Source organism: Propithecus coquereli, unplaced genomic scaffold (assembly GCF_000956105.1).
Source record: "Propithecus coquereli isolate 6110/MARCELLA unplaced genomic scaffold, Pcoq_1.0 Scaffold552, whole genome shotgun sequence".
NCBI classification, from domain to species: domain Eukaryota; kingdom Metazoa; phylum Chordata; class Mammalia; order Primates; family Indriidae; genus Propithecus; species Propithecus coquereli.
The window spans coordinates 652,953-664,738 of record NW_012151419.1 but is presented as its reverse complement, the minus strand read 5'-3'; the positions used below and the strand labels follow the sequence as shown (position 1 = coordinate 664,738).

At 51.9% G+C, this 11,786-nt stretch overlaps 1 protein-coding gene across 1 annotated transcript in view; it reads right to left on the bottom strand.

Moving 5' to 3' along the window:
* Nucleotides 1-8,608: 8,608 nt before the first annotated feature.
* ISCU (iron-sulfur cluster assembly enzyme) overlaps nt 8,609-11,786 on the bottom strand; it is a 6,496-nt gene continuing 3,318 nt past the window's right edge. The window contains exons 4-5 of the mRNA XM_012657599.1: nt 10,630-10,726; nt 8,609-9,122 (exon numbers count right to left, since the gene is read on the bottom strand). Coding sequence (XP_012513053.1) covers nt 9,037-9,122; nt 10,630-10,726 — 183 coding nt within the window. The 3' untranslated portion in view covers nt 8,609-9,036. The remainder of the gene's footprint in view (nt 9,123-10,629; nt 10,727-11,786) is intronic.

The following is an 11,786-nucleotide window of genomic DNA, read 5'->3' as shown; positions in this document are numbered from 1 at the left end:
GATGAATGTTTACAGCTGCTGTTGGCTATACACTGGGAAGTTCAGTGCTGAATGAGAGAAAAGGGGAAGACCTCTGTCTCCAAACGTCTGGCTGTTCTAGAGTCACCTCTTCTTTCCAGTCCAGCTTAGAATCTTCAGGATCCTAAGATCAGTGATGCTTAGACTCTTGGAACTCTGCAGTCTCAACAGCTTTTCCCAGGCGGCAGGGCAGAGGGCCCTGGAAGTGCTGGTGAGACCAGAGAGGGGCCAGCAGTCGGGGAGGCACGTGCCCCCCAGGGAGGGCGGATGGCACGCCTAGGGAAGAGAGACAGGCTCATGTCACCCCTGGGTGACGTGAGGGCCATTCCATCCGTGCACCCGGTGGGGGTCAAGGGTCATGCCTCAGCTGTTTCCTGTCTCCCTCCCACAACCAGGGCTTAGATGTCGTCTGGGCCAGTGTGGCTGGAGACACGGGTGGGGCAGCCAGGCCTTGGGCCCATCTGGGGCAGGTGCCAGGGCTATTTCTGGGGGGAGGCGTGAGGGGGGGGACTCAGCCGGGTTAATTACCAGGGGACCTGGAACACCTCCTCCTCTCTGTCATGTTCCCATCTGTATAAACTTGTCAGCACCCACTCTGGGGGAGAAAGTCCCTCAGCCACAGCGGAGGAAGGAAGATCACGAGGTGTCTGACTCACGTCCCAAGAGTCTTGAGTTCAAATCTCAGGGTTCAGAGTCCATGCCCCGGGCCCGGGACGGAGTAGGGGCTCCATTTCTGTCAGTTCTTCTGATTATCCTTGCTGCCCCTGCCCTCAGGAAGCTCCAAGCAGTGGGCTGCTACAGGCGGCTCTGAGCTCTGGGCTTGGGTGGCTCCTCCTCGGAGCCCTGCTTGTCGCAGCCCAGAGTGGAGCTGCGCGCCCAGGAGGTGCCCAACAGATACTGAGAAGGCAGTGCTAAGCCCCTCTCAAGGCCGGGCCCTTGAACCAGGAGGGGAGGAGGTGGACACCTCCCGTACACCTGCCCTGGGGGGGCCGTGAAGTGAGGGGCTCCGGGAAACCCCCTTTGCCCCCAAATCTCCCACCTCTGTCCTTCCTCAGTGTTCAAATCCCACTCTTAACATTCCCATCACTTCTTGAGCACCACCGTGTGTCCGGCATGGGGCTGAACACCTTTTACACATTGGGTCCTCGCGAAGCGGAGGGAGGCATTGATAGTATCCATCTTCTACAGAGGGAGATGCAGAAGCTCAGAGAGGCGAAGCGACTTGCCCAACGTCACACAGCCAGACAGTGCCTGAGCTGAGCTTTGAACCTCCTGGGGCTGTTGGAACCCATGGCGAGTGCTCTACCCACTGCTCCACCCTGGCCGCAATCCCACGAATGCACGAACGAATGCATGGGGGGAGGGGGCTCAAGGCCAATGCGTCCAAACTTCCGCGTGGTCCCCCAGCTCAGGGGGGGGGCTGCGGGTGTCTTTGCAGGTGCCGGTGCGTGTTGCGTCCCTCGTGGACTGCAGGGAGGAAAGGCAAGCAACAAGGGCTTTGAGCGCAGCCGCCCTGAGCTGTTCACAGTCAGCGCATGCGCGCGCCCAGCCCGGAGAGGCGCCCACGCAGTGGAGCGCGACCCGTCCTGGCACCCCGCGCGACGCCCGGATAGGCTGCTGTTTCTCCCCATCCTGCAGAGGCGGAAGCCCGGAGCGCGCTGCAGTGGCCTGCGCCAGGGCACGTGGCGGGCGAATGACCAAGCCAGGTCTGTGGGACTCCAGTGCCGAGTTGCTGCGTGTGGGGAGATGCCGAGTGCTCCCAGGGTCCGGAGTCCCGGTGCACAGCTCTGGGGCCCTTCCGAGAGGTGAATGCGGAGGTGGGGGGCCCGGAGCAGGCCCTGGCCCTGGGTCGGGAGCCCCAAGGTGGGGGGCCGGTTCTGCCTCCTCCCTGGCAGTGCCACCTGGGGCACGTTGCTTGCTGTTCTGGGTCTTAGCTGCAAAGGGAGGGATGAGGCTTGCGTTGGGAGCTAGTGGGTCCCACAGCCCGTGTTCCCATGCACGCACAGTGTTATTGTTAGCACCTGGCGGAAAGGGCTGCAGGATGTTTTTTGCCCCTTTAATCCAACCCAGAGAGACCACTCCCCAACCCCCGTTTCAAGAGACCCGTAGGAGGAATCTCCTAGCTCCTTCAGCCCTCTCTCCATGATCCAACAACCCCTCATTCTCAGGAAGTTCTTTCTGCTGTCTAACTTAAGTCAAGCAGACCGAGCCCAAAGGCTGTTTTCCCTACAGCTTGGCCTACAGCGGAGTTCTGGCTGGACAGACTGGGCCGGCCGTTAGAAACACGCTTGAATTCTTCCCACGACCTCTCTTAAGAACATCTTGTCTTTGTCCAGATCTGATTCTGATTTTTTACTTTATTTATTTATTTTTTGAGACAGGGTCTTGTTCTGTGGCCCAGGCTGGAGTGTTTTGTCTCGAGCATAAACTCAGCGCAGCCTTGAACTCCTGGGCTCAAGTGATCCTCCCATCTCGGCCTCCCAAAGTGCTGGGATCACAGGGGTGAGCCAGTGCACCCGGCCCAGGTCTGATTCTTTGCACTGTCTGGCTTTGAGCAGGTGGGGTGGGAGATACATGTTTTCATTGGAGGGTCCTATGGCAGCGTCTACCGATGTAAATGTGTTTGCCCTTTGATCTAGAAATTCTTTTCTGGAACCTGTCTACAGAAACACCTGTGTGGGGGTGCCAAGATGGACTTACGAGGACGCACCAGAGCTCTGGCCTGGGAGCTCAGCCTCCCTGTGGTTTGGGGCCTGCCTTACATGAGGGGGAAGAGCTCGGAGCTCTGGAAGGCAGCCCCGATGCATGGACAGGAGGGTCTAGACTCACACGTGGAAGTCACCTGTTTGAGGTGTGAGCTCAGACTTCCACCTACCTGGGTTTTGGCTCTTCCTGGAATAGAGCTAGCTCAGGGTTCCTCCGGGTCAGGTGTGGCAGCCAGAACAGGCCCTGGGTGTGCTCATGGAGGGAGATCAGAGATGGCAGAGTTAGAGGGTCTTGTGTCATCCCACACATCTGGGGACATCCTGCGCGTGCGTGTCTTCGCAGACATGTGGAGCGCTCCTGCCAGCTAAGTTCTACTGGTAGGTTTGCCAGGTCAAAGCGTACAGGCATAATGCTTTCAGAGGGGCTACGGAATGACTCTTCCAAGATCCAGTTTCCAATCCCATCCTGGTAGAAGAGTGTGCTGGTTTCCCTACATCCTTGCCAACACTGCCAGTCTTTTGGCCAGGTGAATGGGTGAGAGGTGATACTCCATTACTGTTGTAGTTCTCGTTCTCTGACTCCTGGGGGATGGAGGTCTCTCCCTTCCGGAGTTCCTCTTCCGTGAAGCACCTGTTTCTGTCTGTCGTCTATACTTGCATTGGTTGTACGTCCAGTGATTTTCAGCTTTTTGTGGAACAGAATCTCTCGTTCAAAGAAACTCTTACTAGGAATCCTAACATAGAAGCCCAATGCAAGTGGCGCTGTATCCTTGAAGGGGACGGGATACCCAGGGCCACCTGTTTGTACAAATGTGTTTGCAACCCTCTTTTCCCGTGGGGGCCCCTAAGGCTTAGGCATAGTTTGCAAACGATTGGTCTAGTCCCGCCATTCAGGCTCTAGATGGAGAAACTGAGACTCCCAGGTTGCCCAGAAAGGTCATGGCCAAGGCCAGTGTCTAGCCCAGGTCACCTGACTCTGTCCATTGCTCATTCAAGAATGGTCTCTAGGTCGATGACAGAAGCCTCCAGGAAGGACTGTTTCATCGCCTCCTTTCTATGCTCTTCACTTGTTTTGTGTGTGTGTGTGTGTGTGTCTTACTGCAATCGCTAGAACGTCTGATTCAATATGGCGTGCTAGCAGTGGTGGCAATGGTGGTGGTAGAGGTGGAGGTCATGGTCACGGTGGTCATCAAGGCGGTAGTTGTTAGCGTCCTTGCCTTGTCCCTGATCTTCATGGGAATGCCTCCGAAGTTTGGCCAGTGGGCAAGACGTTTGCTGTCGTGTTCTGGTAGGTGTCCTTTCCCAAGTTAAGGACATTTCCTTCTCTGCCTGGATTGCCAAGCTTTGAGTCGCACATGGGCATTGAAGTTTATCAGATGCTTTCCAGTCTCTACTAAAGTGATGATACAGTGTTTCCCCCCGCCCCCCCACTGTGGGAAACTGGATTACAATATCCCAAGCTATCTGGACAAGCTGGTTTTGTCTCAAGCATGGACTCTCCCGTCCTTTCTTACACGTTCCCTGCCTCTTCCTGCTCCCTGCCTAAAATGCAGAGCCTGCGCGAGGCCAAGGAGCCTGGCCGCAGAGGAAGGCGAGGCATCAGGGTAGAAATGATCTCCCCGTGCTGGGTCAGCGCTTTCGCCCGCCTGACTTCTGCTGCTGTTTCCTGTACTAATCCCAGGAGGGGCACAGTTGTTCCAGACAGCGCCGGAGACGTTCTGAGGTTGGGTTAAAATGCTGCTGGCAGACAGGCGAGGAGGGGATCTCGGAGCCTCGCATTCCTCCGCAGGACGCTGGGGGCTGGGCGGGAGTGTGGTGGGGGAGGAATTCGTCTTGGGGAGGGAGTTGGTTTGGGGTGTGGGGAGAAGGCCCGGTTGCTAGGCAGAATCGGCAGGGATGAATCATGTTCTGGCGTGAGCTGGTTTATTGGCTGAAATGAGAAGTTATCCAAGTCTGCGGAATCTTTTTGTTTGCACTGGAAGGGAGTATGGGTGCATCATATCCAATCTGCTCGTTTTGCAGAGAAGCTGCAAATGTGGACAGGGAGAAAGATTTGCCCAGGGAGTTAGGAATGGAGTTTTTGTCTTGGAGCTTTCTCCAGGCCCCTGACTGAGAGTGAGGACTCGTAGCAAGGTAGGAACTTTCAGGAACGCCTCCTGCGTTGTTGGTGTGTCCAGTTACTGTTCCAGGCACCAGAGATTTCGTGGTGACTCCTCAGACACGGTCTCCCCTTGAGCAAGATATACCCAGAGTGATGTGTGCTGCAAAGCAAATGCACAACGTGGTGACATGGGGACTAGGCGTGTGTCTCTATGTACCAGGGTGGTGGGGGGATCCTGTCTGGGGAGATGACATTTAGGTGAGGCCTGAAGGGAGGACGCAGCTCTGCAAAGCTTGGGGGAAGCTGGCTCCAGGCAGTGGGGACCAGCAAGTGCAAAGGCCCTGAGGTGGGATTGCGCTGGGGACAGCAGGGAGGCTGGTGGGACAGGAGGGGACTGAGTGAGGCCAGAGGTGGGCAGAGTCTGGATCAGGTCAGGCCTTGAGGGCCAGAGAGAGAGGTTCCATGGGTAGCTGTTGCTCAGTGTCAGGCAGGGGCCGGCCACCCTCCTGACTCCTTGCCCTGTCCTGTGGACAAATGAGCATTTAGTAAGCACCTCCTGTGCACCCAGCTGGGCTGGGCACTTTGTCCATGCAATCTCACTGAGTCCTGCAAACAGGCCCTCTCGGGTTGTCCAAGTGAGGAGGACAGATGAGAGAGGCCCTGCGCTGACCGGCCGCGGGCTAGTTAGCTCAGCCAGACAGGACCGGCCTCTGTGTCAGCTCGCAAGAAGAAAGGGTGGGAAGGGCCAAGAGGGGACGCAGATCCTGGTGGCTGCCCAGACGGGCTTTGGCAGGGGACAAGATCGCCTTGTCCAGAGCCTTTGGGGTTTGGAGTAGATGAGCGCCCCCGTGATGGAAGATGGTCCCCAGGGGCCCGGCAGTTGTGGGAAAGCGAGCAAGATTCTGGTGCTGAAGGGCCAATGGGACAGTGTGACACGCTCCCACAAACTGCTTTGCCCCCAGACAGTGAGCCCAATGGATGCCTGGAATTCCAGCGATTTATTCCTCAGTGATAAGCATGGCCCTTAGCTTCTCTTCTTGTGAAATGAAAATCTCATTTGGAAAAAAAGTGAGAAGATGAAATCCTGAACCCAGTAGTGTGATAAACTTTGTAGGCTGTAAGTGATAGAGGGCCTGGGGCAGGACAGCGCAGAGGGGCCACCCGATTTAGAGGTTCCCATGGGGTTGACTGAGACCTTTGTTGGGGTCATACTGCTCCCTGTCTCTTCCCTCTCTGCCTGGTCCTGCTTTCTTAACCCCCTTCTCCAGGTGCTGATCCCAGGAATACCCCCAAATAAACACTCGGCGTGCTAATCTCTGTCTCGGGGGCAGCTTCGAATCCACCCTGTACCAGTGGTGGAGGTGATGATGATGATGACGGTGATCATGATGGTGATGGTGATTGTGATGACAATGATAGTGACGATGATGTGATAATGATGATGAAGATGGTGGTGATGACGATTACGATGATGACCACGATGGTGATGGTGGTCATGGCGATGAAGGGGATGATAGCTAACATTTACTGAGCACTTACTACATGCCTGGTGCTGTGTTTTCACTATACCTGGGATTATTCATTTAATCCTCACAACAATCCTATGACTTAGCTGGTATTCTCCTGACTTTTCAGAAAGGGAAACCAAGGCTCCGAGAGGTTAAGTACCTGCCTAAGGTCATGAGGAGAGATCATGGCAGAGCTGGGATCGGAACCTGAGCTCCCAGGGCTTTGGTCATTTGGCTCAAGCCCTCTTGAGCCAGCGTCCTTGTTTGAAATAATGCCCGCCTTGGAGGGTTGTCATGAGAATTAACAGGATTAATTAAAGGCACAGCATGGAGCACAGGGGGCTCGATAAACCGATTTAACTAGCTGTCAGTATTTCCCATGCAAGGGTTTGTTAAGAGATGCTAAGACCCGCCTAGAGGCACAAACCATGAGTGCATTTAAGGGCATGTGATGCCCTCATGTGGCTAAAACCAGATTTGTCTGGGAAAAGGCATGTCTTTAATGAGAATTTTAAAAATATTCATTTTTTTTATAGAAGCAGCACAAGCACATCTTGAGGTTTGGGCTATGCTGGTAATACTGCTCGGGCTGTTTATGAACTGCTTCTGATGTGCAGAATTCAGTTTCAGTTCTCAGAAGATGTTAACCGGGACAGAAACGTTTCATTTAAAAAAAAATCACAAGAAGTAGTGGGGAATTGTGGTGTTGCCACATGTAATAAAGGGAGAGACAAGCTCAACCTAGAGGGACTGAATTAAATAGCAGAACATGCCGCACGGAACAATTTTACATGGTTCCACCAGGGTTCTAATTTGAGATTCTTATAAAGGCCCTGGTCTGTGGCTGCCTCCACAGACTATGGAGGGAATGGCCTTTGAAGTTCTGTGCCCTCCACCAGAACCCAGAGCATTTTTTTTTAAACAAAGGAGGTATATTTAAGAGGAGAGGCAGCCAGCCTATGGCTGAACAACAACAACAACAAAAAAAATCAGAAAAACACACACATCTTACTTTTGTAGTTGAAGGAGATTGGAGACTATGGTAGTCGATATTTCAGTATTTTTTTTAAGAGACAGGGTTTTGCTCTGTCATCTGGGCTGGAATACAGTGGTGCTATCATAGCTCACTGCAGCCTGGACCTCCTGGGCTCCAGCCATCCTCCCGCCTCAGCCTCCCAAGTTGCAGGGATTACAGGTGTGAGCCACCATGCTTGGCTCAGTATCGTTTTCACTGGAAAATCGGGCCTCCACGATTTGTGTGACTGTAGGTAGTTCAGAATGGGTAGAGATCTGGGTAGGAGGGACAGCAACTAGAATGCTATTCGTGCCTGAGCGAGGGATGAGTGTTTTTAAACAACTTCGGGTGCACTGAACATGTATGGACAGTTAGAATGAACCACTGAAGTATCATATTCGTGCACAACAGAAATTGACAAGTTTCTTCCCTACGGCTTGGCTCATTTGCCACCACACAAAACCCAGGAGGTTCTCAAGTCAGGGGCATTGGAACCACCTGCCCAGACAGAAGGAGCTTGGGCCTAGAAATCTGCATTTTAAACTCATTCCCTAGGTGCTCTTTACGTAATTTTTTTTTTTTTTTTTGAGACAGAGTCTTGCTCTGTTGCTTGGGCTAGAGTGCTGTGGCGTCAGCCTAGCTCACAACAACCTCAAACTCCTGGGGTCAAGCGATCCTGCTGCCTCAGCCTCCCAAGTAGCTGGGACTACAGGCGTGCGCCACCATGCCCAGCTTTTTTCTATATTTAGTTGTCCAGCTAATTTCTTTCTCTCTATATATTTTTTTAGTAGAGACGGGGTCTCGTTCTTGCTGAGGCTGGTCTCGAACTCCTGAGCTCAAACGATCTGCCCACCTTGGCCTGCCTCCCAGAGTGCTAGGATTACAGGTGTGAGCGGCCGGCCTCTCTACATATTTGTGTCGTAGCTTTAGGGTGTCACCTAAGCCAATGTTTCCCAGATTTCAGGATTTCACAAACCAGTGAAATTACAAAAAGAATCTTCAAGGCTTACTTTGAGTTGTCAATCTGTTAACTCGCAAAAGGCAACAAAAAATGATGACCATGACTTTTCACTCTTTTTGCAAAACATTATGTGTATTTGGCTTTGTAAAAGAAATCTCTGTCCATGACCTTTATCATCCAGTTTGCTGGGGCAACTGTGTGTGTCATCGCAGTCCGGCCTTCGGGAACCCGCGGGGCTTTGGGCACTTTGGAGCGAGGCATCCGAGAGACAAGGCTTACTAGAGAAGACCATCGTCTTACATTCTTTTATTTATTATAATATATATAAGCAGATCTGTTGTATGTACAATAACTGGTTCTGTCAAATAATCACACTAAGACATTCCACTGGTAATTTCTCCAAAATCAATTCAGGTAAAATTAAGATATTTATGTACTTCACAGGCTATCAAAACTTGAGACTTCATTATTGATTTCAGTTCTGAGGCCACATACACAATTCAAAATATACATAAACTGGGTTAAGGCGATAACATGGGCTGAAAGAAATTGCAGGATTCGGAACAATTAAACTGTGTATTTTGCTTTCATTAGAGTCACAATGTGAACAGCAAACCTTGTGCGTGTCTCATAGCTCTTTTATGTGGTGCCGGGGGCTTCTGAACGTCTAAGGTGACTGCATGGTGGGTGGGCAAATGGCTGATGTGACTTTAAGGCTTTGCGATGGCTCATTTCTTCTCTGCCTCTCCTTTCTTGGGTTCCTGTTTCAGTTTGTAGTCAGCCAGGGCGGCCTTGATTGCATCTTCAGCCAGCACTAGGAGTGGGGGAAGGAAAAAGAGCCTGAGTTTCTAGACACTAAAGAAATGGTCTTCGGACTCTGTTAAGAGCTGGGAGGGAACTTCCCAGGGTAACTGAGCTAGGGAGCTGGGGAGAGGAGCAAGCCGGGCACGCCTGCAGCTGCCTCCTGAGCCGAGCCACTCCCAAGGGTTAGTTTGGAGACAGACTACAGTTTAAATATCCGTGATTCTAAGCTAGTTCCTTAGCCTTCTGGAATCTACCTTCTGTTCTATAGAACTGGGATAATTACTGTGCTTGTCTTGTTGGGAGAGTGTGGGGACTTACAGGAAATGTCTGATACATAGCAGGGACACAACAATGTTAGTTCTCGTCTGCTGCCATGAGAGTCTGGGATAAATGTGGTAGAGACGCTGGCTATGCAGCTGGTGTAACTTAGGTCATGTCGGGCCGTTCATGGGATGGCATTTGCCACATAGGCCTCTAGAGATTCCAAGTTTGAAAACTTTTGTTTAGGAGTCAATATTAAAACTGAGGCTATGGGGAAAAATAAAAATCGAGAGAGCTAGAATGTCAGGAGAAAGCAAGCAAACAGCAGAGAGCATCAGCTAAAGGTTTCCGTACCTAAAACGGCCTCATAAAAAGGCTGGGGTTTTTCTGAAACCCCATGAAAATGTTTACAAGCTATGACCTTTCGTCGTGGATACTTAAAATTCCAGCTCACGTGGAAAGAACTCAGGTCTTACCAGGCTTCCTGAAGACTGCCTTAGTGTGTCCCCAACCCAGCACCCGGCTCTTCTCCTGTGCGTCTTACCCTGGCAAGAGGCCTGGCTCTCTGCCGATTTTTAACTAATTTGGTCAGTAAACCTCCATCAATACGTTAAGGCTACTGTTTCTCATTCTCTTTCCCTGACAAAGTTAAGCGAGGATGGAAAAAACATTAGATTTAATACAGAGACCACACTGGAAAGCCAAGTGTAAGTCTTAAGGCATCCGGGCTTTCTCTCAGGACAGTGTAGAGGGGGAGATTGCACAGCAGGGCTTAGTCATTCCATATGGACAGACCTAGACCCCGACGGTAACAGCATCTAGACAGGAAGTGATAAAATACACAGCAAACAAGATTATGGAGAAAGGTGTTTTCTCCTCTGCTGGAAACAGCATGGATTCTGGAATCAAAGATTAGGGCTTAAATTCTGGCTCTTCCCCTTATTAGCCATGTGGCTTGGGTGCCTCAACCCCAAGCTCCAGCTCCCTAATCTGTAAGAGGGGAGTAACGACACCTACTGTGGACTCAAGGATGCTTCTGAGGTTTGCAAATTATGCACATCGAGTGCTCAGTATGATGCCTGGCACACACTACTCTCCTGGCTTGACTCTCTTAGAGATGAATGTGAGACCACAGGGCTCTAAGCCTCTGAGGGTTATAAACATGGAGTCCCTAACCTAAAAGGACCCTGTCACAAATACCAAGTTGATACTACTGCCGAGTGCCCTGGCTGGCATCTCGGAGAGCAGAGACTTACTGGAGCAGTGCAGTTTCACGGGAGGAAGGCAGAGTTCCTTGGCGATGTCTGTGTTTTTGATGGTCAAGGCTTCCTCCACCTGAGAGGCATTAGGGAAAGATGAGCAATTTTAGCAAAGCCTTAGCTTGCAAGGGCCAGACAATTAAATAAAAGGAAGGCCTAAGAGGCCCTCGGAGGTGATAGGGGATGATTTCTATTTAATGACTCAAAATAAAGGGCTGGGGTCTTCGCAGGACTCCCAGCTGGGTATCAGAGCTGCGGCCGGGATTCTCGAGTGTGAAGCATACACACCCGCATTGCGTGGAGCAGAACCTGAGAGAAGTCTCGCAGGGATCTGCTTGAGGCCAACATGAGTCTTTTTTTTTTTTTAAAGGCAGTTAATTCCTCTTATTGTGTGACTATCAGCTTCTCTCATGTCCTTCTACCATATGTTTGGAATAAATCCTTTCGACTGGAAGTGCTGAATGGCGTCAGGGAGGTCAGTGGCACAGGCAGGTGTCAGGCTGATGGCTCTCTTAGATTCATCCTCTGCGTAAAGGACAGTCTCCTCCAGACTCACCAAAGAGGAGGCCTGGCATCTGGTCGAGAGCCGTAGGGAATGACAGGGGGCAGGCAGGTCCTTGCCTACGTGGGACAGAGCGCCACTGCCTTAAGGAAAGCCAGGCTTCCCCAACAGCCAGCCTCCCTGGCTCTGACTGTCCTCCCATCTCCCAACTCCACTAACCCCACTTGATTTTATGATTCAAGTTCTGCTCCTGGAAACTGAGATGGGAGACCTTAAGGGTAAAGAAAGGCCCTTTTCCCCATTTTCTGATCATAACTCACAGTCCCTAAAATCCAGGTCCTGGGAACATAGGTGCCTTGTCTCATTTCCCCCTTTCCCTGGGGACAGTTCCTGACAAATCATTTCAGACCCACCTCCTGGTAGAACAGGTTAGGTCTGTGCTTCCTTGGCCCACAGGAGCTTGCCAGCCAGAAGGCCCTGAGCCACAGGAGACAGGTGGCACGTGGCCTGGCAAACAGCTTTACTGTAGAGCTGGCCAGCTTCCCAGGCATACTCCTCCATGACTCAGCTTCCTGAACCAGTCCCTTGGGGCTACAAAGATGAGTGCCCTGCAGGTTGGCTTTTCTGAGAGGTTTTAATGGCAACTGGATCT